This window comes from Malaclemys terrapin, chromosome 1 (genome assembly GCF_027887155.1).
Source record: "Malaclemys terrapin pileata isolate rMalTer1 chromosome 1, rMalTer1.hap1, whole genome shotgun sequence".
NCBI lineage: Eukaryota > Metazoa > Chordata > Testudines > Emydidae > Malaclemys > Malaclemys terrapin.
The window spans coordinates 271,805,609-271,833,226 of NC_071505.1; the positions used below are offsets into that span (position 1 = coordinate 271,805,609).

The 27,618-nt window shown below is 42.0% G+C and overlaps 2 protein-coding genes across 3 annotated transcripts in view; both read left to right on the forward strand.

Annotated features, from left to right (window-relative positions):
• Nucleotides 1-71: 71 nt before the first annotated feature.
• Nucleotides 72-13,809, forward strand: ABHD13 (abhydrolase domain containing 13). Its single transcript, XM_054013132.1, has 2 exons — nucleotides 72-233; nucleotides 10,941-13,809. Exon 2 carries the CDS (start codon nucleotides 10,976-10,978, stop codon nucleotides 11,987-11,989), a length of 1,014 nt encoding a protein of 337 aa, XP_053869107.1. The 5' UTR covers nucleotides 72-233; nucleotides 10,941-10,975; the 3' UTR covers nucleotides 11,990-13,809.
• TNFSF13B (TNF superfamily member 13b) overlaps nucleotides 10,941-27,618 on the forward strand; it is a 31,381-nt gene continuing 14,703 nt past the window's right edge. The window contains exon 1 of one of the 2 annotated variants that reach the window (XM_054013140.1): nucleotides 10,941-11,013. The gene's annotated coding sequence lies outside the window, so the exon portion shown is untranslated. Of the gene's footprint in view, nucleotides 11,014-22,477; nucleotides 22,530-27,618 lie in introns of those variants that run through there. The other variant, XM_054013148.1, reaches the window with a different exon arrangement.

Consider the following 27,618-nt stretch of genomic DNA (forward strand, 5'->3'; position numbering starts at 1 on the left):
GTATCAGGTTGGGGGGAGGCACCACAATGATGCCCTTGGCCCCGGAAGCGGAAGTGGCTGCGGTGGTGGTTTCGTTCCCGGAAGCGGCGGTGGTTGAAGTTGGAAGTCCCGGCTTTGGCCCGAGTGAGCGCGGCGGGCGGGGCGAGCTCCGGCTGCGGAGGAGAATGAGGCGCGGGGGCCCCGCCGAGCCCGATTTCAGCCTGGGAGCGGTCCGGGCAGCGCGGCGCGTCTGAGTGAGTGAGAGACACGCGGGGAGGCGCGAGGGCAGCGTGGCGCTGCCGGGGGGGAGGGGGCGTCTTCCTGCTGCTGGGAGCCACCTCAGGGCTGCCCCGGCCCCTCCCCCCGCCTGTCACTGGAGGAGGGAACCCCCCTATCCTCCCCCCCCCCACCCCGGGTTTCGGTGCCTGGTGCTGGGCGGGCTCCTGCCGAGACCCACAGCTCGGAGCCCAGCGAGCCTCCCCGGGCGGACCCTGCACCGTCCCCGGGCTCCCCTGGTGACTGGGTCGGGGCCGCCGTGGCTGAGCCAAGCTGGGCCGGTAGCGGAGCCCCGTGCGGCGGGGCCGGGCCTGTGTCTCGGCCACAGGGCAGTTCGGTGCCTGTTCTGCGCCCGCCCACGTGAGGCTCGGTCGGGATTTTTTTCCCCTGGGTCAGAACGATGCGGAGTCGCCAGATAACCCGGCTCTCCCTTTCTGTGTGTGCGGACTGGAGCGTCACTCCGGGAAACCCGCAGCGAACATGAGTGACCGTGTGTGTGAGGAGGGCACGGCAGGAAAGAGGAGGAAAAGCAGCGCGACGCAAGATGCTTTTTCGGGATGTATTAAATCTATCTAATAATAATAAATTAATAATGCAAGCTTGATAAATTAAGTAATCAAAGGTCAGATGCGTAGCTCAGTTTAGTTAATAACCTATTTTACTAAACAGTGGGATAGTCATTTGTGCTGCATTTATGCTTAAATATTCTTAAAAGTTATTTCTTTTCACTTATGCATTAAGGTAGCTGATTTCCACCAGATCTTCACATTTATTGTACAGCTTAAATTTAATAAACTGTCCAACACATACACTACTTACTAGAACCTATATACATTTTACGGTATGTAATTTGTTAGAAGTTTCAGATGTCTTGGGATTTTCTCCCCCTCAGTGAAACCAAATAGTATTTTGTAAGTTTGAGAACTTTTTGGCATACAGTAATTGAGGTTGATGGGCAGAGCAAGAGTATTAAGAAGGTAACTTGCAGCAGCAAAGTAAATAGGTCTAATTTTTAGGACCGCGTTTACTGCGTGCCTCTTAAAATCTTCCCAAATAATCTGAGAGAGAAATTCTTTTTTAAATAACTCAAAATTACAAAGCTTGCAAAACTCAATGATTTCAAAAATAAATGTTTAAGTTTAGAACCCTAATACCTGGTGAGCCAGATCTTGAGTTCAGTGTCCAGTGCAGCTTGTGGGGTATAGGACTGCAAACGTGGCTATAAGCGATGTATGTGACTGTCAGGTACCAGTCTAGGTCTGAGAAGCAATGGAGAGTGGTCTCTAAATTGTGCAGGCTGTAGTGGCTCCCACGGGTCTATAATAGCAAAAAGGGGTCAAGTTCTCTTTCAGCCAGCCTCATCCCCTAGGCTGGCATTGGGATGGAGGTAGCATAGCACTGACTCTATGCCATCTTGGTATTCCCCTGTGCCAGGAGTATATCCAACCAGCCAATTAAGTTGCCTTTGTGACTGTCTTGCAGGTACCCAATATCTTATACATATTTTCTATTTGCATTACTAAACTCTTAGATGTTACTAAACTGCTAGTCAAGAACAGTTGGCTTCAAGAAACTACTAACATATTCACAAAGATATTGTTTTGAAGGTTCATTAAGGATTACTGATTTTGAGGTCTGCATGTCAGTCAGAGCTGAGATTTCCATAACAAAAAAGTGAATTTTAGATATTTGTTTCATTGTTCCTGTTACCCCAGACTCTGTTTTGGCCAATGTATTAGAATGAGTGCGTAGTGTAACAATTTCAAATATTAAATTGTTTTATGAATTTTTTGATAAAGTAAGACATTTGGCTCTTGGTCATAGTTTTCCAAGAGAAAAAATGTACTATTACCTGAAACGTTGTGAGCCATGACTTCTCTCTTTAACTAAAATCATTTGGATTTTTTTGGCCATGACAAGCAACCACTTTTAGTATGGTAATAAAGGGCTAATATTTATCCAGGAGTGGGAAGGAGGCACATGTAGACAATAGAATTCAGTTTCTTATCCACTGGCCCAGGAGTCTGATTTGTCTTCTTAGCTCTTCCAGTAACCCTTTCGGTCACCCTTGGACAAGTCACCTTATTCCTCTGTTTCCTAGCTTTCACATTTGTAAAATGAGGACAATACTTACCTTCCTTCATAGGGCACTCACATTTACAGATGGAAAATAATATAAATGGATAATGTCTTATAGGTATCAGAGTAGCAGCCGTGTTAGTCTGTATCCGCAAAAAGAACAGGAGTACTTGTGGCACCTTAGAGACTAACAAATTTATTAGACTACAGCCCACTTCTTCAGATGCATACAGAGTATTTGTATGCATGTATCATTTTTGTATCCGATTTTAGTAATATTGACTATATATCTGTATTACAAATGTGTTTACATTTGGGGAACGCCCACTAGGCAAAAAATTGTCAGTCTAGATGGCTGGCTGGGAAGGGCCCATTCAGGATAATAAGCCATTAGGAGAAAACAATAGGCCTTAAAATAAGCTTATCTCCCACCTGAGGGCCTTCCTGAGGACCCTACAAAGAGCATCTAAGTTATGGTTGCTGTGACCCTACAGGGACATGTGATCAGGTCACCTGGTGCTAGACTCCATCTTGGGATACCAATGTTTTTCCACTGACTGGCGTGGGAACCAAGCTTTGAGACAAAGGGTTCCCACCATATGCAAAAGCTATTTAAGGCAGAGGAGTGACATCATCATGGTTCTTCACAGACTCCCCACCCAAAGAGACTCTTGGAAACACCTATAGAACAGAGACACTATACTGGGGTGGGGGTGGAGGGGGGGGGCGGGGGAAGTGCTGGATCCTGGCTAAAGGGATTTTTAGCCTGTGAATGGAACACCTGGGGATTTTAAACTGTAAATTAATGCAGCTTGCCCCTTAAGAATCTGCAGCCTGCTGGTATCATCGCTTAGGATGAGGATCTGCTATTCATATTCAATCTCTTTAGTATATTAAGCTTAGTTTGCATGTTTTGTTTATTTGCTGGGTAATCTACTTTGATCTGTTTGCTATCCCTTATAATCACTTAAAATCTACCTTTTATAGTTAATAAACTTGTTTTTGCTTTGTCTAAAAGCCACTGTGTGGGAGTCATAATTCAGGGCAGAAAGCTGTTGCATATTTCCTCTCTACATTGAGGGAGGGGGTGAATTTCATAAGCTTATGCTGTACAGTTCTCTGTGCAGCACAAGATGGTATAATTTTGGGTTTACAGGGAGGGTGTGTGGTGCCTGAGTAGCTGAGAAGTTCCTTAGCTAGAGCCTTCCCATGCAGAGCTGATCACAGTGTCTGCATGTAATTGCAGCTGTGTGTGTGTCCCTACCTGTATGTGTGTTGGTGAAAGTGCAGGCTGGAGCCTGGGAGAAGGCTTGGCAGGCAGGTCACAGCAGTACAGTGTAAAGTGAGTCCAGGTTGGTGGGTGAGGGGGACTCGGTGGTACCCCAGTTCCAGGTGGCACCCCAAGGGAAAACCCATCACACCCATGTGTCCCTGTGCCCCCACTCAGCCACCCTATCCCCATGTGTCCCTGTGCCCTCACTCAGCCACCTCCATCCGGTCCTGCACTCCCTCTCCCCATCCCCATGTGGCCCTGCACCTCCATTCCCATTCAGCCCTTCCCCAGTCTGTCCTCCCCGACTAACCCTTATTAACTCCAGGCTGTGACACCCCCCCCCCCCCCGCCAGCATCCCCGTGTGCCTCACGCTATCTGTTTTCCCCCCCTCCCCCCCTATATACCCTGTCTCCTGACTTGGCCCTACTGGCAGGGTGCTGCGCTGCCAGGAAGGCAGCCTCTTCTCCTTCTTATCGCAGCTGGCTAGGGCCCTGGAGCGGCTGCTGTGTTCTAGTGCCACAAGAACCCCTGGTGGGCAAAAGGCGTAACTGCAGCAACTTTTCGGCAGAAGTTATTTTCTGCAGGGGGATACAAATTGTGTGTGGCACGTGAATTATGCATGTGTGCTGTGGCGCAGAATTGCCCTATGAGTATCCATGATATTAATACAAACACTGAGGGAGGCTTTTGACATGTTGACTGAAAAAAATTGAACAGCTGTACAATAGGATGATTACTTTTAGGTAAAGTATATTTTGCTTTTACTTGCAAAGACTGTAGCTGTTAGAATTTTTTTTGTAAATTTCCCCATGCATCATTAAAGTAATTATCTTCAGAAAATGAGATGGTATAAAATGTAATTTTCAAGGTTTATTTTGTTTTCATAAACCTTGCTTTGTCCTCTCCACTATCACCCAAGCCTCTTTTAAAGTATTTTTGTGGGATCCCTGAGTATGATGGAACAGAAATTGAGACTTGAATTCTGAATTGGGCTTTATATCTTCAAGGGTTATGTATAATGTAAAGTTAACAAGATAATTATTGCATGGTGTTTTTATTCTACATGTCACTGGAGTTAAGGTGTGATAGTCTCCTCTCTCTCAAAATGTAAATAAATGTAAGAATAGTAGAGGGTTTTTAGGACATGTTTTTGCAGTGGGGTGGAATTACTGAGCTTTTTGGAGTGTAATTTAATAGCTGTTCTTTGAATCTTTCAAGGATTCACACTGAATTAATGAGGTTTAGCTGTAATACTAGTGCACTTGCTATAATTATTTAACAGCTCATAATGTATTTAAAATATGCATTCCACCCAGCCTTCCCATGCTCTGAATGTAGACCAGGCAAAATTGTGATATTTGGCAGAGAGAAGATAAAGCCCTGGATGCAGAAAAGTCACAGGCCTGAGGAGGAATTCATATGTGGCATTCAGTTACTTTAAAAACTCTCAGGAAAACTGCAGCAAGTGTGCTCTTGTTCAACATTGAGTTATCTTGGGTCTTAAGACACTTTACTGTAAACTGATTTAAAAACCAGTCTCTGTAAATGTTAATTATGTTTTAGGGAATTTTTTTAAGACTTAATGTACTTCATCTTAATGTTAATATAGTGCTATTTGAAAAAACATTAAAATATAAATCTGAAAAGAGAGAGAAAAATGGTCTCAATCCCGCGAGATGAGATTTGCAGGTGTCCAGAATGAATTTCATTAGGCTCTCTCATATGGCAACAGGAAAAGCAACATTAAACTTGTCAGATCAGGCCCATGGACATAGCAGTTTAGTTCAACTCTTAGCTAAAACACAAGCCATTAAAGAAGGCCAACACTAAAGCACTACTTTAAAAAAAAAAAAAATCTTTAAATCTAGAGTTGCTTTTACCCTCCAAAAAATTGGAATTTGAGGCCAAATTCTTCTGCTTTTCAGAAGGGTAGCCTCCTTGGCTTCAAAAGGTCTATTAGCATAAGAAAAGTGGGATGTATTTGGCTTCTTTTATATAATATTGTTTGAATGTTTAAATTTCTTTGAACAAGAAACTTTTAAACGGACTTTAAATGACTCTTTAAAAGCTACATTGTGGAAGGTAGAGAAGCTCTAAGCCGCCTTTGCTTTTTCGATAACTAGCAGCTCTAGTTGTATTCTGGGCTATGTTGTATTTCTATGAGAGAAACTTTTGATACAAGTGTTTCTCATATTGAAATTGGTTTTAAACATCTTGAGAACTCAGTGTTGGATGTCCATAAGGTTTTGCTCTACTCCCAGCTAGCAGTTGTTTAACAATGCAAAATTTATTTTCTATTTCTAGCTGTCTGTAATTTCCAGGGTGGAAATTTTTGTTGCTGTGATTTTTTTTAAATCATAGTTTAGTTATCTAATTTTGAGTATGTATACCTACCAAAAATAAATGTGTACTTTTATTCTTCAAATATCAACAATACAATATAAGTAAATTGTGACTAGGGTTTTATATCTCATGGTTCTGTGTGAAATTCCTTGCTTTCAAACGATACCTTTCTAAGTGTTGACAGCATAACCGTTATCTTACAAAACTACAAAACAGAACCGTATTTTGTGCCCCCTGGGAAACAGTGCAAAGTCACTGTTGGGGAAGTCAGGGGTAACGGAGGGGCTGAGGGTTTCAAAATGTGTGGCTTTCCCAGAGATGCATTTGCCATTTTATTCTAAGAGCGCAATGATTTGTAGCAGGGGCGCCACTTCAGAGGGTAGGCAAAGTTGTGTCCGCAAATAGAACATTTTGTGTTCCAAATATTTTCAAATGAAAAAAAGCTAGGCAATTATTGCTTAACTGTGTCCAAAGTCAGCAGGGTGGGGGTAACTGCCCGCTTTGTGCCATAGCAAATGATACTCCTGATTTCTAGGTTTCTCTCTCTGAAATCCAGCTTTGCCTGTTTCTTCTTCCATTGTGCAGATCAGATTAGATTGTGTGTGTGTGTATTGTAGTAAGGCGTTTTACAGCTTGATGGCAGTACTGCTCTCTGAAGAAAATGTTATTTGTAGCTTTCTTTAAAATGATTTTACGTTCATATTAGCTTACAGGGTCTCTTCCAGGGGTTTAATTTCAATTTTGCTCAGAAACGGAATCTTCATTACCGCATATGTGTTCACGCTTTCAAATGGTTTTGGGGGAGAGAAGGAAAATTAAAAATCCTATGGGACTCTTTTATTTGGACTCTTTGGGTATCAATTTAATGACATCTCTTCCACCTCTACTCTTGTGGTGTTAATATTATGGAGGGTCTGAAACTGCTCTTCTGTCCAATCTCCTTCGGCTTCTGAGATAACTGGCTCTGTGGATATGGGGAAAGCGGTAGGCGTGATATACTTCGACTTTAGCAAAGCTTTTGATACAGTCTCCCACAGTATTCTTGCCAGCAAGTTAAAGAAGTATGAATTGGATGAATGGATTATAAAGTGGATAGAAAGCTGGCTAGATCATCGGACTCAACAGGTAGTGATCAACGGCTCGATGTCCAGTTGACACTGGTATCAAGCGGAGTGCCCCTGGGGTCGATCCTGGAGTTGGTTTTGTTCAGTATCTTCATTAATGATCTGGATGATGGGATGGATTGCATCCTCAGCAATTTCACGGATGACAGTAGGCTGTGGGGAGAGGTGGATATGCTGGAGGATAGGGATAGGGTCCAGAGTGACCTAGACAAGTTAGAGGATTGGGCCAAAACAAATCTGATGAGGTTCAACAAGGACAAGTGCTGAGTCCTGCACTTAGGACGGAAGAATCCCATGCACTGCTACAGACTAGGGACCGAGTGGCTAGGCAGCAGTTCTGCAGAAAAGGACTTGGGGATGACAGTGGACGAGAAGCTGGATATGAGTCAATAGTGTGCCCTTGTTGCCAAGAAGGCTAACGGCATTTTGGGCTGTATAAGATGGGACATTGCCAGCAGATCGAGGGACGTGATCATTCACTCCTATTTGGCATTGATGAGGCCTCATCTAGAGTACTGTGTCCAGTTTTGTGTCCACACTACAAGAAGGATGTGGAAAAATTGGAGAGTCCAGCAGAGGGCAACAAAAATGATTAGGGGGCTGGAGCACATGATTTATGAGGAGAGGCTGAGGAACTGGGATTATTTAGTCTGCAGAAGAGAAGAATGGGGTGGGGGGATTTGATAGTTGCTTTCAACTACCTGAAAGGGGGTTCCAAAGAGGATCGAGCTCGGCTGTTATCAGTGGTGGCAGATGATATAACAAGGAGCAATGGTCTCAAGTTGCAGTGGGGAAGGTCTAGGTTATATATTAAGAAAAACTATTTCACTAGGAGGGTGGTGAAGCACTGGAATGGGTTACCTAGGGAGGTGGTGGAATCTCCATCCTTAGAGGTTTTTAAGGCCCAGCTTGACAAAGCCATGGCTGGGATGATTTAGTTGTTGTTGGTCCTGCTTTGAGCAGGGGGTTGGACTAGATGACCTCCTGAGGTCTCTTCCAACCCTAATCTTCTATGATTCTGACTGGCTGTAATTCTGAGCACCAATAATAGGACATGTGATGGAACCAGTTAAGTTTCAGATAACTCTCTGGGGAAGAATCCTCTGCTGCCAACTGACCACAATGTTGATGACCAGATACTCAAGGACCCAGATGGGTTTAATATCCTATCAAGTAGCTGATTGTGAAAAGAGATGGATTTATGGTTGTACTGTCTTCCCCCCCCTCCTTATTGTCAGATTAAACAAAAGTACTGTTTGTTTAAAGTACTGTTTTTCCAGATCTGTAAAACTTTAGCCACATGACAAACCTGATTTAATTAAATTAAATTCTTAAAGTATTCTTTCTTGACTTTTAGTTGGAGGAGTAGATTGGCTTGGCTTTGCAAGTGCAATTATAAACTTTGGTACAAAGGTTTTATGCAACTTAAATAACAGCATACAGAAGAAGCTCCCAGACTGGTATACGCAGCACTTTGGATGGCCTACAAAGCTTCTTCTATCACAATAAAAAGGCACGCACAATTGAAATAAGAAGGATGCCTGCCATCCTGTAAAGTTTCACTTGTGAATGTCAGTCGTCAGGTAGTGAAGTATGATGTCTGATGTAGTTTATTCAACTGTTCTTATGACTTCCGGAGTTCTTGAGATTTGCTCTATGCTGTGACTGTTTCTCTTTGTGTTTTTTCTGATGATAATAATGGTAACCTCATGCACTGGATCACAGGTATTTCCCTCACCAGTGAATGGCTTATATCAAAAAAGGCTTTGGGGTCCCTTTCCTTCTTATTTCAAGGGCAATGATTTATGTCTTCTTCCTCACAGAATAAAAGCACAGCTTTTCTGCCATACCATGGTCACCTGCTTTGTCATTATCCCTGCAGTTCTTGGCACTTGAAGACCAAACCATGGGTATTTTCAATCAGGTCCTTCAGTCAGCGTGCTTAACATTTTTCTGTGCCTACTCTTGTGGTTCTGTTTTCTTGTATTGTGATTCAGTGGCTGCACGGAAATTGAAATCTGTTAACTCTTTTCCAGTGAGTGTTTAGTGTAAATCCCATTAGCAAATTTGCAGATGAACTCAGGCTAGAAATAAGAATAAATCACATGGAAAAAAGAATAAAACTAGAGAGAGAAATTCAGCGAATGTAGTGATCTCTAAGGACGATATCCTGTCCAAAAGCCAAGATTGTTTAGTGCATGAACCTCAGGTTGGAGCTAGCATGTTTTGTTGCTGATGTCTGATCACCCTTACAGCATAACAGGGTCCGGTCTGGAGCCGACAGTCACTCAGACTGACTTTCTTAGATAAGGACTCTTTAGGGGTTAATTCCACTTCTCATTATTACTATAATTCTTCTAGTTGGCATCAGTCTCAATGCATATAGTGGGCTATGTTGTGGATCTGGTTTATATATTGGGATAAGTAGCTGGAGGGATAGAGTTTACTCCCATGTCATGGACTGACCACTGTGTCCCTCATTTTGATCTCTGGGTGTACTTTTCTCATTGGGGCATGAACTTGCTTTGGCATCCTGACCTTCTCCTGAACCAGTATTGTTTCTGCTGATCACAAGGAGGTACAAACAACTGACCTCTCAGTAGCCTGGTAGGACATTAAAACCACCTGAGGTCATCACCGTGGATGATGGTACAAATACTGCTAAATACCTTTCCCACTTGATGGCCTGTAACAAATGAATCAGGAGGAAATATGGCTAGAAAGCTGGTAGCAGAAATCTTAAACCGAATCTGAACAACTGTGGCATTAAGCAGCATAGGTACAAAATGGGGGTGGGGACAAGTAGTAGGCATCCATCACAATTTCACCATTTCATCTGGTCATAATCCAGCTATAATACTTTTTCAGGTAACTAAGGGCTATAGTTGCAGCAAGGCATTTGCAAGGGTTTGGGGAAGTTGGTCTGTTAGACTATTTCTATATAAATTGTCAAAGACTGAAGACACTTGTCACGGGTATGGAAGTAAGAATATCGTTTTTATTTCTGGATCCTAGAGCTAATGCCCAGGAAGCAGTTTTACAAACTGATCAAATCACCATGTGTGCCCATGCTTTGTTCTGCAATTTGGGTGGGAATAATGTTGCTGTCAGCCACTGTATTTGAGGGGATTATTAGTACGAAGTAGTATTCAAATGAAAACAAAAGAGGAACTCTCCTAGGAGTTGCAAAGCCTATTTTACTCTTCTCACCGATTATCAGAGATCCTAGTTTTCCATGATGATAAAACCAAAATTCTCTGACTTAAAACCCCCCACAAAAATCCGCATTTTTTCGCAGTTAAAATGAAATGCTGAACTTTAGTTTTCCTAGCCACAATATATATAGGTATCTGTTGAACATAGTCTTTTATTGATATACATTGTAACTCTGTTTATCTGAGCTAATTGGCACTGGGCCAGATGAGATAATCAAAAATTTGGATAATCTGGCAAATGGGCAAAGACCTTCAGCCCCAAGCAGCGGAGCTCCCACTGTCAGCTGAAGCCTGAGCCCTGCTGCCTGGGGCTCACAGCCCTGGTTCGGTTAAGACGGATAATGGAGGCTCAGATTAACAGGGTTCCACTGTAGCTAATGTATGTTTTTTTCACAAAACTAAAGATTCTGTATAAAAACACGAATTCCGTGGTTTTACATGACGAATTTCTAGGAGCCCTGCTGATTATTACAGTTGAACTTTGGGAAGTGATTAAAGTGATCCAGTTACATAAAAGATGAAATAAACAGTAGTTCGTTGTTACCTTTTGTTTATGCAATGGTTTACTAATAATCTTCAGGAATATGAATGCTTGCTTGACTGTTTTCCATGTTTGATATTTATGTATGTATATTTGGGTTTTTTTGCAGGACACATATGGACTAAAAGATCAATCACTACTGCAATGGAAAAGTCATGGATGCTTTGGACCTTTGTTGAAAGGTGGCTACTGGCTTTGGCATCATGGTCTTGGGGTCTCTGCCGTATTTCTCTTCTACCTTTGATAGTAACTTTTCATTTGTATGGCGGCATTACTTTACTTATGTTAATATTTGTATCGATAGCAGGTATACTATATAAATTCCAGGATGTACTGCTTTACTTCCCAGAACAGCCCTCTTCTTCACGCCTTTATGTTCCTATGCCTACCGGTATACCACATGAAAACATCTTCATCAAAACCAAAGATGGAGTTCTTCTCAATCTTATTCTGTTGAGATACACTGGGGACAATGCAGCGTATTCTCCTACTATCATTTATTTTCATGGGAATGCAGGCAACATTGGTCACAGGTTACCGAATGCTTTGCTGATGCTGGTAAACTTGAAAGTAAATTTGCTGCTGGTTGATTATAGAGGTTATGGAAAAAGTGAAGGAGAAGCAAGTGAAGAAGGTTTATACTTAGATTCTGAGGCTGTGCTAGACTACGTGATGACTAGGTCTGACCTTGATAAAACAAAAATCTTTCTTTTTGGCCGTTCCTTGGGGGGAGCAGTGGCGGTTCATTTAGCTTCTGAAAATTCCCATAGGATTTCTGCCATAATGGTGGAGAACACATTTCTTAGCATTCCACATATGGCCAGCACTTTGTTTTCTTTCTTCCCAATGAGATATCTTCCTTTGTGGTGCTACAAAAATCAATACCTGTCCTACAGAAAAATCTCTCAGTGCAGAATGCCTTCCCTCTTCATCTCTGGGCTATCTGACCAGTTAATTCCTCCAGTTATGATGAAGCAGCTTTATGAATTATCCCCGTCTCGGACAAAGAGATTGGCAATATTTCCAGATGGAACTCACAATGACACTTGGCAGTGTCAAGGTTATTTCACTGCACTTGAACAGTTCATCAAAGAAGTAATAAAGAGTCACTCCCCTGAAGAAATGGCAAAAACATCATCCAATGTAACAATAATATAATCGATATTCCCTTTTTTCTGATAAAACTGCACTGTACCTTGATTTGTGAAAAATTGTAAAAGAATGTCAATTTTTAAATGTATATTATCTCTGTACTTGCCTAAAGAGTGAAATTAAACTTGGAAAGGTCTAATACTTTATTATGATCATCCATATAGTTTTTACATTTGCAACATTGTAAATGAGTGAACAGTTTTACAGGTCTTTCCCATACACCTTTTGGATTTGTTTATTCTTCCACTTGTTCGATATATACAATGAAGGCTGTTAAACTTCTTGTGACTACATTATTACAATTTACATTAGTTTAAGATGACAGAAGGCTCTTCAGTATTCTCTGCTGTATGTATCAGCTATTTGGCCAATCATGATTAGCAAAATATGTTCCATAACAATATTTCTCTTCTAGGATTTAGTTTAAGTATACCATGCATGATAGTGTTTTATTCTTTGAATTTCTGTGTTATGCAAGATATGCTAAGTAATGTAAATATCATTAATGGCAGCGTATACCTAAGGGTGTACGATCCTGATTATTTTTATGGTTATATATGTTATATTACAAATTGAAGGTTAAGAGGAAAAGCCAATTTTCTATATTAATTTCATTATTTTTACTGTAGTAGTGCTCACAAATTTGAGTGTCCATGCCTAAAGGCCAAGAGATGTTTTTTCCTTGTACAGCCTGCTATCTGAGAAGAGAATTAACCGATGAAGAGAGGGGGAAAAATGTACCATACAAATATAACTCTTTCAGAACAATTATTGTTTGTCCACAGCTCTTCAACTTAGCCATTATTAGTTGCTTTTTGTTGGCATCACAACAGAATCATCAGTTTAGGCAGGGTGTCCCATGTCTAGGTCAGGATAGCAGAAAGAGCAACACTATTTGTTTAAGAGATGGCAGGTGGGGTGCTACATATAAACTTACATTTGATTTTAAATTTGATGAACTTAAACATGTCTGTACTCCCTCTACATACACTTCTAAAACAAGTAGTCTGTTAAAACAGAGTTTGATTTGTACGGTTTCTATGATAGGGATAAGAAAGCCACATAAACATTTAGACTTAGCAGATTTATGATTTGTTAAAGCCTAGTGAATATAGATCATTTTATTTTAACTTTTAGCCTTTTGTTTGCGGATTTCTTATTTAAATTTTATTGTATAGTGTGCAGATTGTAAGTACCATCAACAAAAATGTGAATTTCTTCCAGTCACATTAAGACTTAATGGTGACCACTTTAGTGTCAATAGTGTTGAATAATAAGATAAGAGCCTGATTGTGACTGTCCTTCTAGAATGAGGATCCTTGCTTGAACAACTATACCAAAGCTGTCTGGCATCTGCTCAGTTAACATGTACAAATATATAAAATACCTTGTCTAGGTTTAATTACTCATTTGCTGCAGATAATATGCAGTTTGCCTATTCAACAAATAGCTTTTTTTTAACCAGACTAAGTATATCTGTGAAAAAAGGTTTTCCATTCAAAAATCTGTACCATTGCTGTTTCAGACTGAATTCTCTTAAGCCCTAATTCAGGAAAGCACTTCAGCACATGCTTAAATCCATTCCTGTTTAGGAGTGGCACTTAAGCATGTGCTTAAGGTCCGTTAGCTTTAGTGAACAAAGCTGCATTCCTGAACTGGTGCCTTAATGACTACTTTATTATATGGAAGTACAGGTATTGCACATGGATATGTAGTTATCAACCAATTAAATATGGACATGAGGGGTGAAATTTCTCAACTAGAGAAAATAGTTTAACGATGGTTACTCATTTTTCTTAATAAAGACATATCCTATATTGCTGCCATCTCAGTGACAAGTATATTTTTAATACTGCAGCCAGAAGTCCTTTAAAATGACTGGAGTCAACATTGGAACTGCCTCGTGTTATAAACTCTCCTTGTCTCCTCTAATTATTTCAGTGTTGTGCGGTATATTTCTTTTCCTGTGTGATGTAGAAGTGGCAACCTTCTTAACGGCTAAAAGAATTTAATGGATCATAACGTTCGTTTACTTGGTATATTCCTGTCAGACCGTGTACATTTTTTACAAATTTTGTTCTTGTGTTGTACTATTTCAGCTACATCACAGATTTGGAACTGACTAAATTCCTACAGAAAATACTCAGCTATAATTTATTTATTCTAAGTGGGACAAATATTGCTGTTCTGAAAGAAAAAGCTTTTAATAGTAGCAGCCACTCATGCAGATTATTTGTTGACTGTTGTAAATTCAGCTCTGTAAATAGCTGCTTCAAAAGTTGTGATCTGGCAATTATTAAATTACGCCCAATATAAAATATGGATTTCCAAAGCAAAAGCTGAACATAAATTAAATGTGTATTTTTAGTGTAAACTCTGACTCCATAAAGGGCTCTTTATACACTTGTATCATCTGAGTAGGGAATGTTGAATTGGGCCCATAGTTGCAAAAGCAACTGGTGTGGGGAGGGAAGGGGCAGGAAATCATGACAAACTAGAACTGTTTAGCAATGCACTCTTGATCACCAAACCATATCACCATAGTGACTGTGGGTTTTCAAGTCATATATCTGAAAACCTGCACATTGTGATAAATATTTATCCCAGGTATGAGGTGTCTATATTCATAGGATTTATTAAACTGAATACTGACCCTCCACTTTTTACTCCTTCAACCACATACACCTGTTCAGACTCCTTTCCTGTGCCATATAGGGATAGGGTCATGTTAAGCAGTATGAATGAGAAACTGAATCTCTAAAAGACGTTTACCCTTTCACTTTGAAATCCATCTGGGGCAGGTGGGAGGGAATTCTTAACCCAATTTTGTTAAGTTCTGTTTTCTGTAAATACTATACTGCTGTCAATGTGATTATTTATTGGTAACAAAAGTGGAAAATTATTCCTCCTCCCCTCCCCTCCCCTCCCCCCCCCCCCCCCCCCCCCCCCCCCCGTGAGGGAATCCTTCCCAGTTGGAACATCTAACAAGTCAAGATTTTTGTCTACAGCAATGCACTCATTCTGGCTCCAAATTGTACAGTGACAAACCAGTGTTTTGCTGTTGAATTTTCAGTTTGAGAAGCAGCTGTTATGGTTGGGTATTGAGAAGAATTTTTGCCGTTTGGCTAAAGTATTACTGCTGTTACATCATTTGTGTTTAACTGAAAAATAAATTGAAGGGTAATTAAGTCAATTGCACCTTTGACAGTGCTCCTCTATGTAGAATATTCCCTCTTGCAAAAAATAACAGTAAGATAAAGTGTTTAACTGTGAACAGTATATATTCTTATTTTGTACGATTACCAATCATAGACTTGTTTGGGGAGAAGGGACTAAGTAGTCTGGATCCAGGGTTTACAGAGGGGTCGCTCTTAGGTTTAAAGATATAGTAGTATACGCTTGAGTAGGAACTGCCCATATATATATATAAAAAATAGACTTCAAAAGAATTGGGAGTCAAAATAGAGTAGCTGTGCCACTAGTGTCCTTGTGATAAATCCCCCCCAGGCAAGAGTACTTTATTTCTCGATGTAATTAGTGGAAATAATGCTTCCTATTGGCCCATGTTTACATTCCCAATATCTAGTTCTGAAACTGTGAAATGCAAAGATATAAGCTTTCAAAGCGGGGGGAAATGACTAATATAGGTGCCCTCATGTCCATTCTCAGGTAAAAGAATACAGCACAAACATACTTGGCAGACTTGATATTTGTGGACAATCTCCCAGTTGTAAGGGTAGATGCACTCTCACATTCTCACTCTCTCTCCTGACTAATTAGTAGTGTCACCTTGGATGTTCTTATGGTGACAAATGTAAAAGTGAATAGTTCTGACCTTAAAATCCTAAGCTTTGACAAGTTTACATGATTTGACACTTTCAGTTAGCAAAGAGATGCAGATATACCTTCAGTTATATTTCATAAATCACTTTCTTCAAGTGCATTTTAAAAGAATGATGTGCCAATTTGCAAGAGACACTTTGCCAAAAATAAAACTAATGCCTCCTGCACAGGATGGGATTAAACTACGATTGGTGTGTCCCGTTTAGAACAATTTATAATGCTGTCCTGTCTGTATAGTTTACAGTAGAATCGTGCAGAAGAGAGAAGCCTATATAGCTAAAGCATATTCAATAGCTGGTGTTCTGAATTTAAAGTCAGTCATTGAATGTTCAAGGAATGAATTTTCTTTAATTTTTTAGTATTCAGTTTAAGTATCCTACGAAGCAGTACTTCTAATTCTATATTTTGTCCCCTAAGCATAAATGTGTCAGTATACGTGCTAACCATTGCAGTTTTTACAAACACTTTCATTCTAGTCTGGTTTTTACAATAAAATTGATTTTACAAAACACATTCTATTTTTATGTACTGACGTGCAATAAATTGATACATTAAAAGTGCCATTAATGTCTTGTTCCAGTTTGTGATATGTTTTCAGAATGAATTTAGGCTTTTTTGGATTGCCTGGTAACTGCTGCTGTTTAACAGGTAAAATATTTACAATTTATTTACAAAACAAATCAATGTAAATGGAATACAGATTGCCCATATTAGATGTTCTGTTACTGCACAGAAATATAATTGACAAGGTGGTTAGTAGATTAATTTTTTTTTAAATTGCAAGCATCCATTTCTATGACCTCTAACCTATTTTCAGCTTTTCAGAGTACAGCTCATAATCGGTGACCTTCTGCTACCCTTTTTCACCTTTACATTTTTCAGATTTCCTCTTCTCCCCGCCCCCCTTATATTTCCTCTTTCAGACTGAAAGATTGTCTGAATATTTAGTTTCTTAATCTGGATTAAAAGCAAGGTGAAAACATTCTGAAATCTGTACAGGATGTCTTCCATCCTCCCAAAAAACTTTCACTAGCTCCACTACCTAATCATCTTGAGATACAAATTTAAAATGTCAGTGGCATACTTGATTTTATGCAGGCTTATGTAATCATATCTGGCTTTTAACCTGTGCTTGCAAAACTATATTATGTCATAGGCAAATCCCTACTTACCGCACAAGACTGTGAAAACTACTGTTGGGGTTTTGTTCATCACCATTCCTCAGTGACTGAGGGATTTCTTGCCCTTTTATATTACTTCAATATTACCCCTCCAGGATATAAAAGGGTTATGGTATGTCTTTCACCTTCTTTTGAAAGACCTAGAGGACAGAATTTAAAATTCACCATTTGAACTTCCAGGCAAAAAGAGTTTTAACTTGTTTAGTTCTCAGAAAGGAAATTTAAAAGGGAAAATTGCAAGGAAAAGTCATGTCTTATTTTTTTGGTTTTTTTTAAAACCCTACACAATGCACAGTAGTTCCCTGAATGTTAAGCATATTCCACATGCAAGTAATTCCACATGCATGGAAGAGCTCGGCATTAATTTTTGAAAGGTTAATGGTTTACCTACACTTGTCTTAACTATGAAAAATGAATAAACATGTAACTTAAGAAATGCAGTGAAATAGAAGTGGTTGGATTGCATGGTATAGGAACCTGAGTAGAATGAGATTTTTCTATATATTTCATATAAACAGTATCCTGTAACAGCTTCATAAAGTTTTCTGTGCGCCACTTGAGACATATTTAAAGGGGTTTTATTTTTCAAAGCATTTTTTCCTGAAAAAAAGACTCCTTTAAAAATCTCTCAAATTGGTGACCTAAAACCACTAAAGGAAAACCTCGGGCATTAGCTTGATTTTTCCCCCCCCTTTCCCCTGCTAATCTAAACAGTTGTGAAATAACCATGTTGATCTTTAACTTGTCATTAGAGTTGAGCCCTCCCCCCCCCCCCCAAATGTTGATTAATAGGAGCAGTTCATCTTTCTCTGAGCTATTTTAGATTTGATTCTGGTAAGTAGTGAGGACCTTGTTGAGGAAGTGGTAGTGGGGGACAACTTGGGCTCCAGTGATCATGAGCTAATTCGCTTTAAACTAAATGGAAAGAGTACCAGAATTAAGTCAAAGACTAGGGTTTATAATTTTAAAAAGGCCAATTTTAACAAATTAAGGGGACTGGTAAGGGAAGTGGATTGGGCAAACGTATTAAGGGACCTAAAGGCAGAAGAAGCCTGGGATTACTTTAAGTTAAAGATGCAAGAGCTGTCAGAGGCCTGTATCCCCAAAAAGGGAAAAAGATTACTAAGCAAGAGACTTAGACCGAGCTGGATGAGCGACCGGCTGAAAGGGGCGATTAGGAAAAAACAGCGTACAAAGAGTGGAAGAGGGGAGGGATCAGTAAGGAAACTTACCTTAGTGAAGTCAGAGAATGTAGAGATAGAGTGAGAAAGGCCAAAGGCCAGGAAGAGTTGGACTTAGCAAGGGGAATTAAAAGTAATAGTAAGAGGTTTTACAGCCATATAAATAGGAAGAAAGCAAAGAAAGAAGAAGTGGGACCGCTGAAGACTATAGCCGGAGAGGAGATTAAAGATAATCTAGGCATGGCGCAATATCTCAATGAATATTTTGCATCGGTGTTTAATGAGGCCAATTAAGGTATTAGGGATACTAGCACCGTTACAGAGGGGCATACGGGATGGGGGATTACCGCATCCGAGGTAGAAACAAAACTAGAACGCCTTAATGGGACTAAGTCGGGTGGACCGGACGATCTTCATCCGAGAATATTGAAGGAATTGGCGCGGGAAATAGCAGGCCCATTAGCGACTATATTTAATGAATCTGTAAACTCGGGGGTAGTCCCGTTAGACTGGAGAATAGCCAATGTGGTTCCTATTTTCAAGAAAGGGAAAAAAAAGTGACCCGGGTAACTATAGGCCTGTTAGTTTAACATCAGTAGTGTGCAAGGTGCTGGAGAAGATTCTGAAAGAAACTAGTTGAGGACCTTGAAGTTAATGGCAAATGCGATAAATTACAGCATGGTTTTACGAAGGGCAGATCGTGCCAAACGAATCTGATCTCCTTCTTTGAGAAAGTAACGGACTTATTAGATAAGGGAAATGCGGTGGACCTAATATACCTGGATTTCAGTAAAGCGTTTGATACAGTACCCCATGAGGAACTATTGGTTAAAATGAAAAACATGGGGATCGATATGAAAATCCAGAGGTGGATAGGGAATTGGTTAATGGGGAGAATGCAGCGGGTCGTATTAAAGGGTGAATTGTCGGGTTGGAGGGAGGTTACTAGTGGAGTGCCTCAAGGTTCGGTTTTGGGACCCATCTTATTTAATCTATTTATAACTGACCTCGGGACCGATTGCAAGAGTGGGCTGATAAAGTTTGCGGATGATACGAAGGTGGGAGGAGTTGCAAACTCGGAGGAGGATAGGGATACTCTGCAGGGAGACTTGAATGAGCTTGTGAATTGGAGTATCAGAAATAGGATGAAATTTAATAGTAAAAAGTGTAAGGTGATGCACTTGGGGACGAATAATAACAATTTTAGTTACAAGATGGGGACGCATTGGTTAGAAGTAACGGAAGAGGAGAAGGACCTAGGGGTCCTTGTGGACCGCAGGATGACTACGAGTCGGCAATGTGACGTGGCGGTGAAAAAAGCCAATGCGGTCTTGGGATGTATTAGGCGAGGTATATCTAGTAGAGATAGGGAGGTCCTGCTTCCGTTGTATAAGGCGCTGGTGAGACCTCATTTGGAGTACTGTGTGCAGTTCTGGTCTCCAATGTTTAAAAAAGATGAACTCAAACTGGAACGGGTGCAGAGAAGGGCGACTAAGATGATCAGAGGAATGGAAAACCTGTCGTATGAAAAGAGATTAGAGGAGCTTGGGTTGTTTAGTCTGACAAAGCGAAGACTGAGGGGGGATATGATTGCTATCTTTAAATATATCAGAGGGGTTAATACAAGGGAGGGAGAGGAATTATTCCAGTTTAGTACTAATGTGGACACGAGAACGAATGGATACAAACTGGCCGGGGGGAAGTTTAGGCTTGAAATTAGACGAAGGTTTCTGACCATCAGAGGGGTGAAATATTGGAACGGCCTTCCGAGGGAAACGGTGGGGGCGACGGACCTGTCTGGTTTTAAGATTAAGTTGGATAAGTTTATGGAGGGAATGGTTTAATGATAAAACATAGTAGCCAAGGAAAACCAAGCAATGGTACATGAACAGCATAATGGCCAACAAGGGTCAGGCTAGAGACTCTTGCCTATATGCTCGGGGTATTACTGATCGCCATATTTGGGGTCGGGAAGGAATTTTCCTCCAGGGTAGATTGGCTGAGCCTCTGGAGGTTTTTCGCCTTCCTCCGCAGCATGGGGCAGGGATCACTAGCAGGAGGGTCTCAGCCGATTGAAGTCACTAAAACACAGGATTGGGGACTTCAACGGTAGAGTCCAGGGAAGGGTCTTGCGGCCTGCAGCATGCAGGGGGTCAGACCAGATGATCATAATGGTCCCTTCTGACCTTAATGTCTATGAGTCTATGAGTCTATTTTGTCATGCTGTGTGCAAGCTCTGCATATGGTGCAGCATGAGTTTATTGGTGCACATTTTGAAGATTATCTTTTCACTCATAAGATTTAGGCTTAGCTTTTAAATAAAAGCTTAGGTGCTGGAGCACAATAATAAAGAAACTTTAAAATGGAAAAAATAGGCAGCCGTTTGCATAGACACCCGCAACTGCATTATACATAGAGCCATGGATGTATATTGCCTCTAATCTAAGAAAAGTGCTGACTCCACCTGCTTTCTCAAGGAGGCAAAGACTTCAGGGTTTGTAACTCACAAGGCAGAGTGCCAACTGGTTGTAAAATTTGAAACTGAAAGGCTGTGCCAAGGGCACAGTATTCTGTGTTCCGTGAAGACTGTAGCAGCTCAATGGGAGAGCTGGCTGTGTGTAAATGAGACTATGACTTGACACTACTAAGATCCTTAGCCCTGTGCTCCCTTTGTTACTGGGTCTGCAGGGACCCTAACTACTACTGTAGCCCATGAACTCAGACTCCAAGGCCATAAGGTACTGTTGTGATCTTCTAGTCTGACCTGTATAACACAGGCCCTAGAACTTGCCCCAAAATAATTCCTAGAGGATATCTAGAGTACCCACTTCCAGCTGAGGAGGGGTGGTTTCCTTTTAACTTCATCACAACGACTCATTTTAGCTCAGATGTACAAAGCTTGTTTAGTTGAGTTTTACATAAGGACATGGGTAAAGGCAGTAGTGTTATGTTGCTAGGTAACCAAACTATTGGGAATTCTGTACAAGGTAAGCTTTGTTTTTTCTCATGCTTCCCCAGCTCAAGCAGTGTGACCCTTTTCTAAAGTCCTTTTCCAGCATGCAACCAGACAGAAGAAATGATTGCTGAGGGTGGCTCCAAAATATAAATCCCATTCATTTCTATTTGATCCTGTTTTACTTTCTGTATGGGACTCTATCTTTTCTTGTTCTACAGTTTGCTTCATAAAATAATCCTCTGCTTATTTTTTCTTTCCTGTAGTATTCCTGTTCTCTTTAAAAGGCACTCTAAAATAACCATGTTCACAGAGCATTCAATGGAACTGTAGATGTAAATTGCCCATCTATGTAGTTTACATGACTTTTGTGCACTGTGGAGTGAAGGCCTGAACTTGCAGTTCTTGCACAAAATTGCTACTGACATCAGTGTGAATTTTGTGTGAGTGGAAATGTAGATGGTAACTATATGAAAAAGATAAAGTGTTGGGGGGGGGGGGGGGGTGGGAGAGTGGAGTCTGTGGTGGATCACAGAAGAAGAAAAATAACATTACTCAAAATGTAACATATAAGCCAAGCAGCTGTGTTATACTTCCCAAAAAGCAATACATACCCTGAAGAGACAGTTTTGAATTTGGTGCAATATTTCTTGACTTGTATACTAAGGTGTATTCTGCCTTTCAAATGGGTTTTGTTCAGGCTGTATTTTAATACGTAATTTAAGTAGGATCATAAGGAGATATTTTCTCTAAAGCTAGCTAGAGAGGAAGCCTCTGTATTTCACTCATTCTTCCCCTGTCCGAAATGTGTACAGTACTGCTAAATTATTTCTAGCTTTTAAAAAGAAAATTGTGTTATGTGATTATACTTAAATTACCTGAGCAGCCCCCTAGACACTGCATACATAGCCAAGATAACAGTGAAGGAACAGCTATAGCCATGCTGTGTCCTGTGCGAGACCGGGACTTCCTTCTTATTTCCTGATTCTTAAGGGCTGGCCTTCACTCCTGGGAGATTGACGCTGCTGCAATCGATGCAGCAGGGATCAATTTAGCAGGTCTAGTGAAGACCTGCTAAACCAGTGGCAGAGTACTCTCCAGTCGACCCTGGTACTCCAGCTTTCCGAGAAGAGTAAGGGAAGTCAACTGGAGAGCGTCTCCTGTCAACTCAGTGCAGTGAAAACACCGGGGTAAGTTGACCCTAGCTGCGTCAACTCCAGCTACGTTATTCATGTATCTGGAGTAGCATAACTTAGGTCGACTTACCCCCGTAGTGAAAACAATCCCTCTATTGTGGTCCAGATGCTGGTACTTGAAGGTGCTTGGGAAATTTGCTCTTCATCTCAGAGGGCTGGGTCTAAGCATGCTGCTGCTTAAGTAGGGGCAAGGTGAGTGTGACCTCGTTTCATCGGGAGCTGTTGTATAAGATTGTCTGAAGTCAGACAGAGTCTGACTGGCCACTTTGGAAAGGGAGGGGGTTAGAGAAAGGACTTTGAATAATATGTTTGTGAAAATGGAAGCTCTGCTTACTCCTCTGTTCCTTGCTCTAACCTCTATGTGCTCCATGCTGTCTTGTATACTGGGGCATGCCAGCCTGTTCTGTTTTGGGGGGTTTTAAGCAGTTATAGGAAACAGTGCCATTCTCATGCTAATTTTGAAGTATCCGATGTTGACCCATCGGTCGGTTAGCCATTCTGCACTTTGCAGCTGAACATACACCTATAGCATAGACTACAGGCTTCGGTGGACAGAGATTCTGCATAGTAGCGTCCAAGGATTTGTCCTAACACTCTTTAAAACCATGAGATTTTGTTTTAAATTATTTGAATTTATCCCTTGGCCATCTCTTAAATATTTATTCCTCTGACCTTATTCATGAGACTTGTAGTCTTATGTGCTTTTTAAAAACTTCTTTGTGAGAAATAATTTTCATTCCTTAAAGAGGAAGGATGCTTTTGTGGTTAGGGCACTGGACTGGAACTCAAGAAATCAAGGGTTCAGTTCCTGACTCAACCACAGACTTCCTGTCGGACCTTGGGCATGTAAATCTCTCTGTGCCTTGGTTCCCCATTTGTTTAATGGATATAATAAAATACGTAGTAGATTTTTAGGGTAGAAGGGCCATTATGGTCATCTAGTCTGACCTGCATGATGCAGGCCAAAAATTCCTCACCCTGTAATTTCATCATCAAGCCTGCAATTTCTGTTTGAATTACAGCATATCTCTTAGAAAGAGATCAAGTGATGGAGAATTCATCGCATCCCTAGAGGAGTTGTTCCCATAACTAGTTACCCCCACTGTTTAAAAATGTGCCTTTTTTCTAGTCTGAGTTTGTCTAACTTGTGCTTCCAACCATTGAATCTCTTGCTTTTTTCAGTCTATCAGAAATCTCTCTTCCCAATTAAGGCATTTCTAGATCATGATCAAGTCACCTCTTAACCTTCTCTTATCTAAACTAAATAGATTGAGCTATATTAGCATCTCACTGTAAGGCATGTTTTCCAGATCTTGAATCGTTCTTATAGCTGTTTTCTGGACCATTTCCAATTTTTCAATATATTTTTTTTAAATGCGGAACCAGCACTTGGCACATCATTCCAGTAATGGTCTTGCTAATGTTATATACAGCAAGAATACTACCTCCCTACTATTACTTGATATGCACCGCATATACATTCAAGGATTAATTTGCTCTCTCAACTACAGCATCACATTGAGAGCTCAAGTTCAGTTGGTTATTTGTAAGGCTGCAATTCTTTCATGGAGGTTGCGGAAGTCACAGATTCCATGACCTCTGTGACTTCTGCAGCAGCCGGTGCTGGTTGGTCCTGGGGACTGCCCATTCAGCGGTCCTGCTCGGCTGGCCTTAGGGGCTGCCCCGGGACCAGCCACACCAGCCACTGCTCAGGCAGTCCCGGGCAGCTGGCTCCGGGGACCACTGGAACAGTGGCCAGTGTGGCAGGTCCGGGGAGTGCCTAAGCAGCAGTCACGGGGGTGCCCTGGGGACCTCCTGAACAGTAGCAGTCCCAGGGTGGCTGGAGCAGTGGCCCAAGGAGCGCCTGGAGGCTGTCCGGAGAGCAGTCCCCAGGAGCAGCGGCTGGGGGTCAGTCAACCCCCAGCATTAGTGCAGGCATACCCCAGAGCAGCGGGGCCCCAGAAGTAGAGATTGTCATGGGTATTTTTGGTAGAAGTCATGGACAGGTCATGGGCCGTGAATTTTTATTTATTGCCCTTGTCCTGTCCATGACTTCTACCAAAAATACCTGTGACTAAATCTTAGCCTTAATTATTTGCCATGAACCCCTCCTTTTCATAGTTACTGCTTTCCAGGAGAGAGCCCCATCTGACCTACATTCTTTGTTCCTACATTTCATTTATTTGTTTTAAAATACACGTTCAGATGAGCCCACCTTAACAAGTGATCCAGATTAGTCTGTATAAATGACCTGTGCCCATCTTAATTTATCACACTACCAATTTTAGTGTAATTTGGAAATTTTACCAGCAATTATTTTTTCTTCCACATCATTTATAAAAATTGATTATTAGTGAGTCGAGCAGATTGCTTTTAAGACTCTGCTAGACACAACCCCATTGGATGACAATTTCCAATTTACAATTACTTTTTGGGATCTCTGTTAATCAACTTTTAGTCCATTAATATGATTTTGTATAGTGCTAACTTTATCAGAATGTCATGGAGGGTTACGTCAAATGCTTTACAGAAGTCAGTTACTTTTACCATCTAAACTTGTGATCTCACCAAAAAATGTTTGTGTGACAAGACCTATTTTGCATAAACCTGCTAATGTAATTGATTATGCTATTGTCATTTTAATTAATTACCAATAGCTTCCCATATTTGGCCTTTCCATGAATTTGCATGGCATCGATGTCAGGCTAATCAGCCTAAAGCAGGGGTCGGCAACGTTTGGCACGCGGCTTGCCAGGGTAAGCACCCTGGCGAGCGGGGCCAGTTTATTTACCTGCTGACGCGGCAGGTTCAGCCGATCGTGGCCCCCACTGGCTGTGGTTCGCCGTCCCGGGCCAATGGTGGCGGCGAGAAGTGGCGCGGGCGAGGGATGTGCTGGCCGCAGCTTCCCGCCACCCCCATTGGCCCGGGACGGCGAACCGCGGCCAGTGGGGGCCATGATCAGCCGAACCTGCCGCGTCAGCAGGTAAATAAACTGGCCCCGCTCGCCTGCGTGCTTACCCTGGCGAGCCGCATGCCAAACGTTGCCAACCCCTGGCCTAAAGTTTCACAGGTTATCCCATTTACCTTTTTAAAATATTGGCACATTACCATTTTTTCCAGTCCTCTGGAATTTCATCTGTGTTTTTTGCAGATTTGTTAACAATAAACATTAGTGATTTAGAGAGCTCTTGGGTCAATTTTTTTTTTTTTTTTAAATCTTGGGTTACTACTCTTCCATTGTCCTCCCTGTGGCTGTCCTGTCTATTTAGATTGCAAACACTTCAAAGCAGGGACTGTCTCTATATGTACGTGCAAGAGCTAGAACACAATGGGACCCTACACAACTGAGGCCTCTAGATACTATGTAATACAAATTATAATTCCTGTTTATGTGCCTGTAGAAGGTTCGTGCTGGGGCTCGACCCTCCTGAGCAGGAGGGGAGCCACACTGACTCACTACCGGTGGAACAAGCAAACAGTCAGTTCAGGGCTCAGGCCCTCAGGTGCAGGGGCTGAGCAAACAAGCAGTCAGTTCAGGGCTCAGGCAGGGGCTGAGCAACACGATAACAGTTAGGGGGCTCAGGGCCTCTGGTGCAGGGGCTGAGCAACAATACAAAAGGTAGGGAGCTCAGGCCCTATACCTGAGCGTTGGGTGAGGGGGAAGCCTGCCACCCATGAGCGGGGTGGCAGGGGGGGATGCAGGCCCACCCACTGCACTGCATCCCAGCCCGGGGCCCTAGCAGCGGCTGCTGCTGCTGTGAGTCAGTGGGGTATCCTGACCGAAACACACTGACATAGGCTTGTACGTGTCTGCAGCCTGACCGGGGCTGGCTATCCCCGGGCTACTTCCAGTTTCCCCCTCAGGGCCTACCTCGTCCGTGCCACCGGGACCAGTCCAGTCCATCAGCATGGGTTCCTCCCGGCCGGGGCTTGGTGGCAGGTCTGGCAGCTCCTCGGGGAAGTCCGGTGTGGACTCAAGTGGCTCCTCCAGGTAACAGCAGGGGTGGAAGGCCCCTGGTGGTGTCTCGCCTTCGGGGTTGGTGTGGGGGAGTTCCAACGGGTCCTCCCAATGATGGGAGCGGACAGGCTCCGGTGGTTCCTCCTCGTAGTGGGTTCGGGGCAGCTCGGGCCACGGCCTCGGAGGTCTCCCGGCCGCGAGCTTCCCACCGCACATCTGCTCCCTGTGCTGGCTGGGGCCACACTGAGCTCTGGCGGCCGGCTTTTATACTTCCTGTCCCGTCCCTTGACTTCCAGGGGGCGGGAACAGGTGGCGGAGGCTCTGCCCACTTGGGTGTCTGTAAGGGCACTCCCTCTGCTGGGCAGGAGGGGAGCCACACACAGTCACTACAGTGCCAAATAAATACTTATCCGATAATATATAATCATTAAAGTACACAACCCATAAAATATATAGCAACTAAAATTACCCTGAATTTCATTGGAGGGGAGATCATGGGATTCTGTTCTACATAGGTTCTCAAACTGCTCTAATCACCATAATATCTGAGCACCTTCCAGTAATACAGTAAGTGAGATGGATGACATCTTTCATGTGTGGTTCTTTTTCTCATTCTCTCCCCAGGGGGAGAATTTGTGTGTGCAGTGTAGTGCTTGTGGTATATGCTGTTACATATTTGTTAGAAAAGGCAAGGTTGAAAAAGTATACATTGCACTTAGAGTGAGAAGGTGTGAGGTTTATGATGGTCCTTTGTTCCTGAAGGAGTTCATTCCACAGTCTGAAACCATCCCCAAGATCCTGTTTCTTACACAGACAAGTTTTACCCTGGTAGTAAAATGTTCCATTATTCCTGTTTACCACAGTCCTCATCCTGGAGCATCGGATGATCTCTTAGATGTCATGGGCCCAGACTGTTGAGTGCTTTGAAGATGAGGACTGAGACCTTGAACTTAACTTTTATGGGAAGTCAATGCAGAGTGTGGTGGACACGTCTGACATTTTCATGGTCGTCTGTGTTGCTGAAGGGATGTACTGCAACATTCTGCTCTAGCTGAATTAAGCAAGGGATGGCAAGAGTGTAAATTACAATAGAACTTCAGTTATGTACACCTCAGGAATGGAGGTTGTTCATAATTCTGAAATATTCGTAACTCTGAACAAAATGTTATGGATGTTTTTTTCAAAAGTTTACAACTGAACATTGACTTAATACAGCTTTGAAACTGTTATGCAGAAGAAAAATGCTGCTTTCCTTTTATGCTTTAGTAGTTTGTTTAATACAGTACTGTACTGTATTTGCTTTTTTGGGGGGGAAGAGGGAGG

Excerpts from the sequence above, each read along its gene's own strand:
- ABHD13 (XM_054013132.1), top strand. The coding sequence starts at position 10,976 with ATGGAAAAGTCATGGATGCTTTGGACCTTTGTTGAAAGGTGGCTACTG.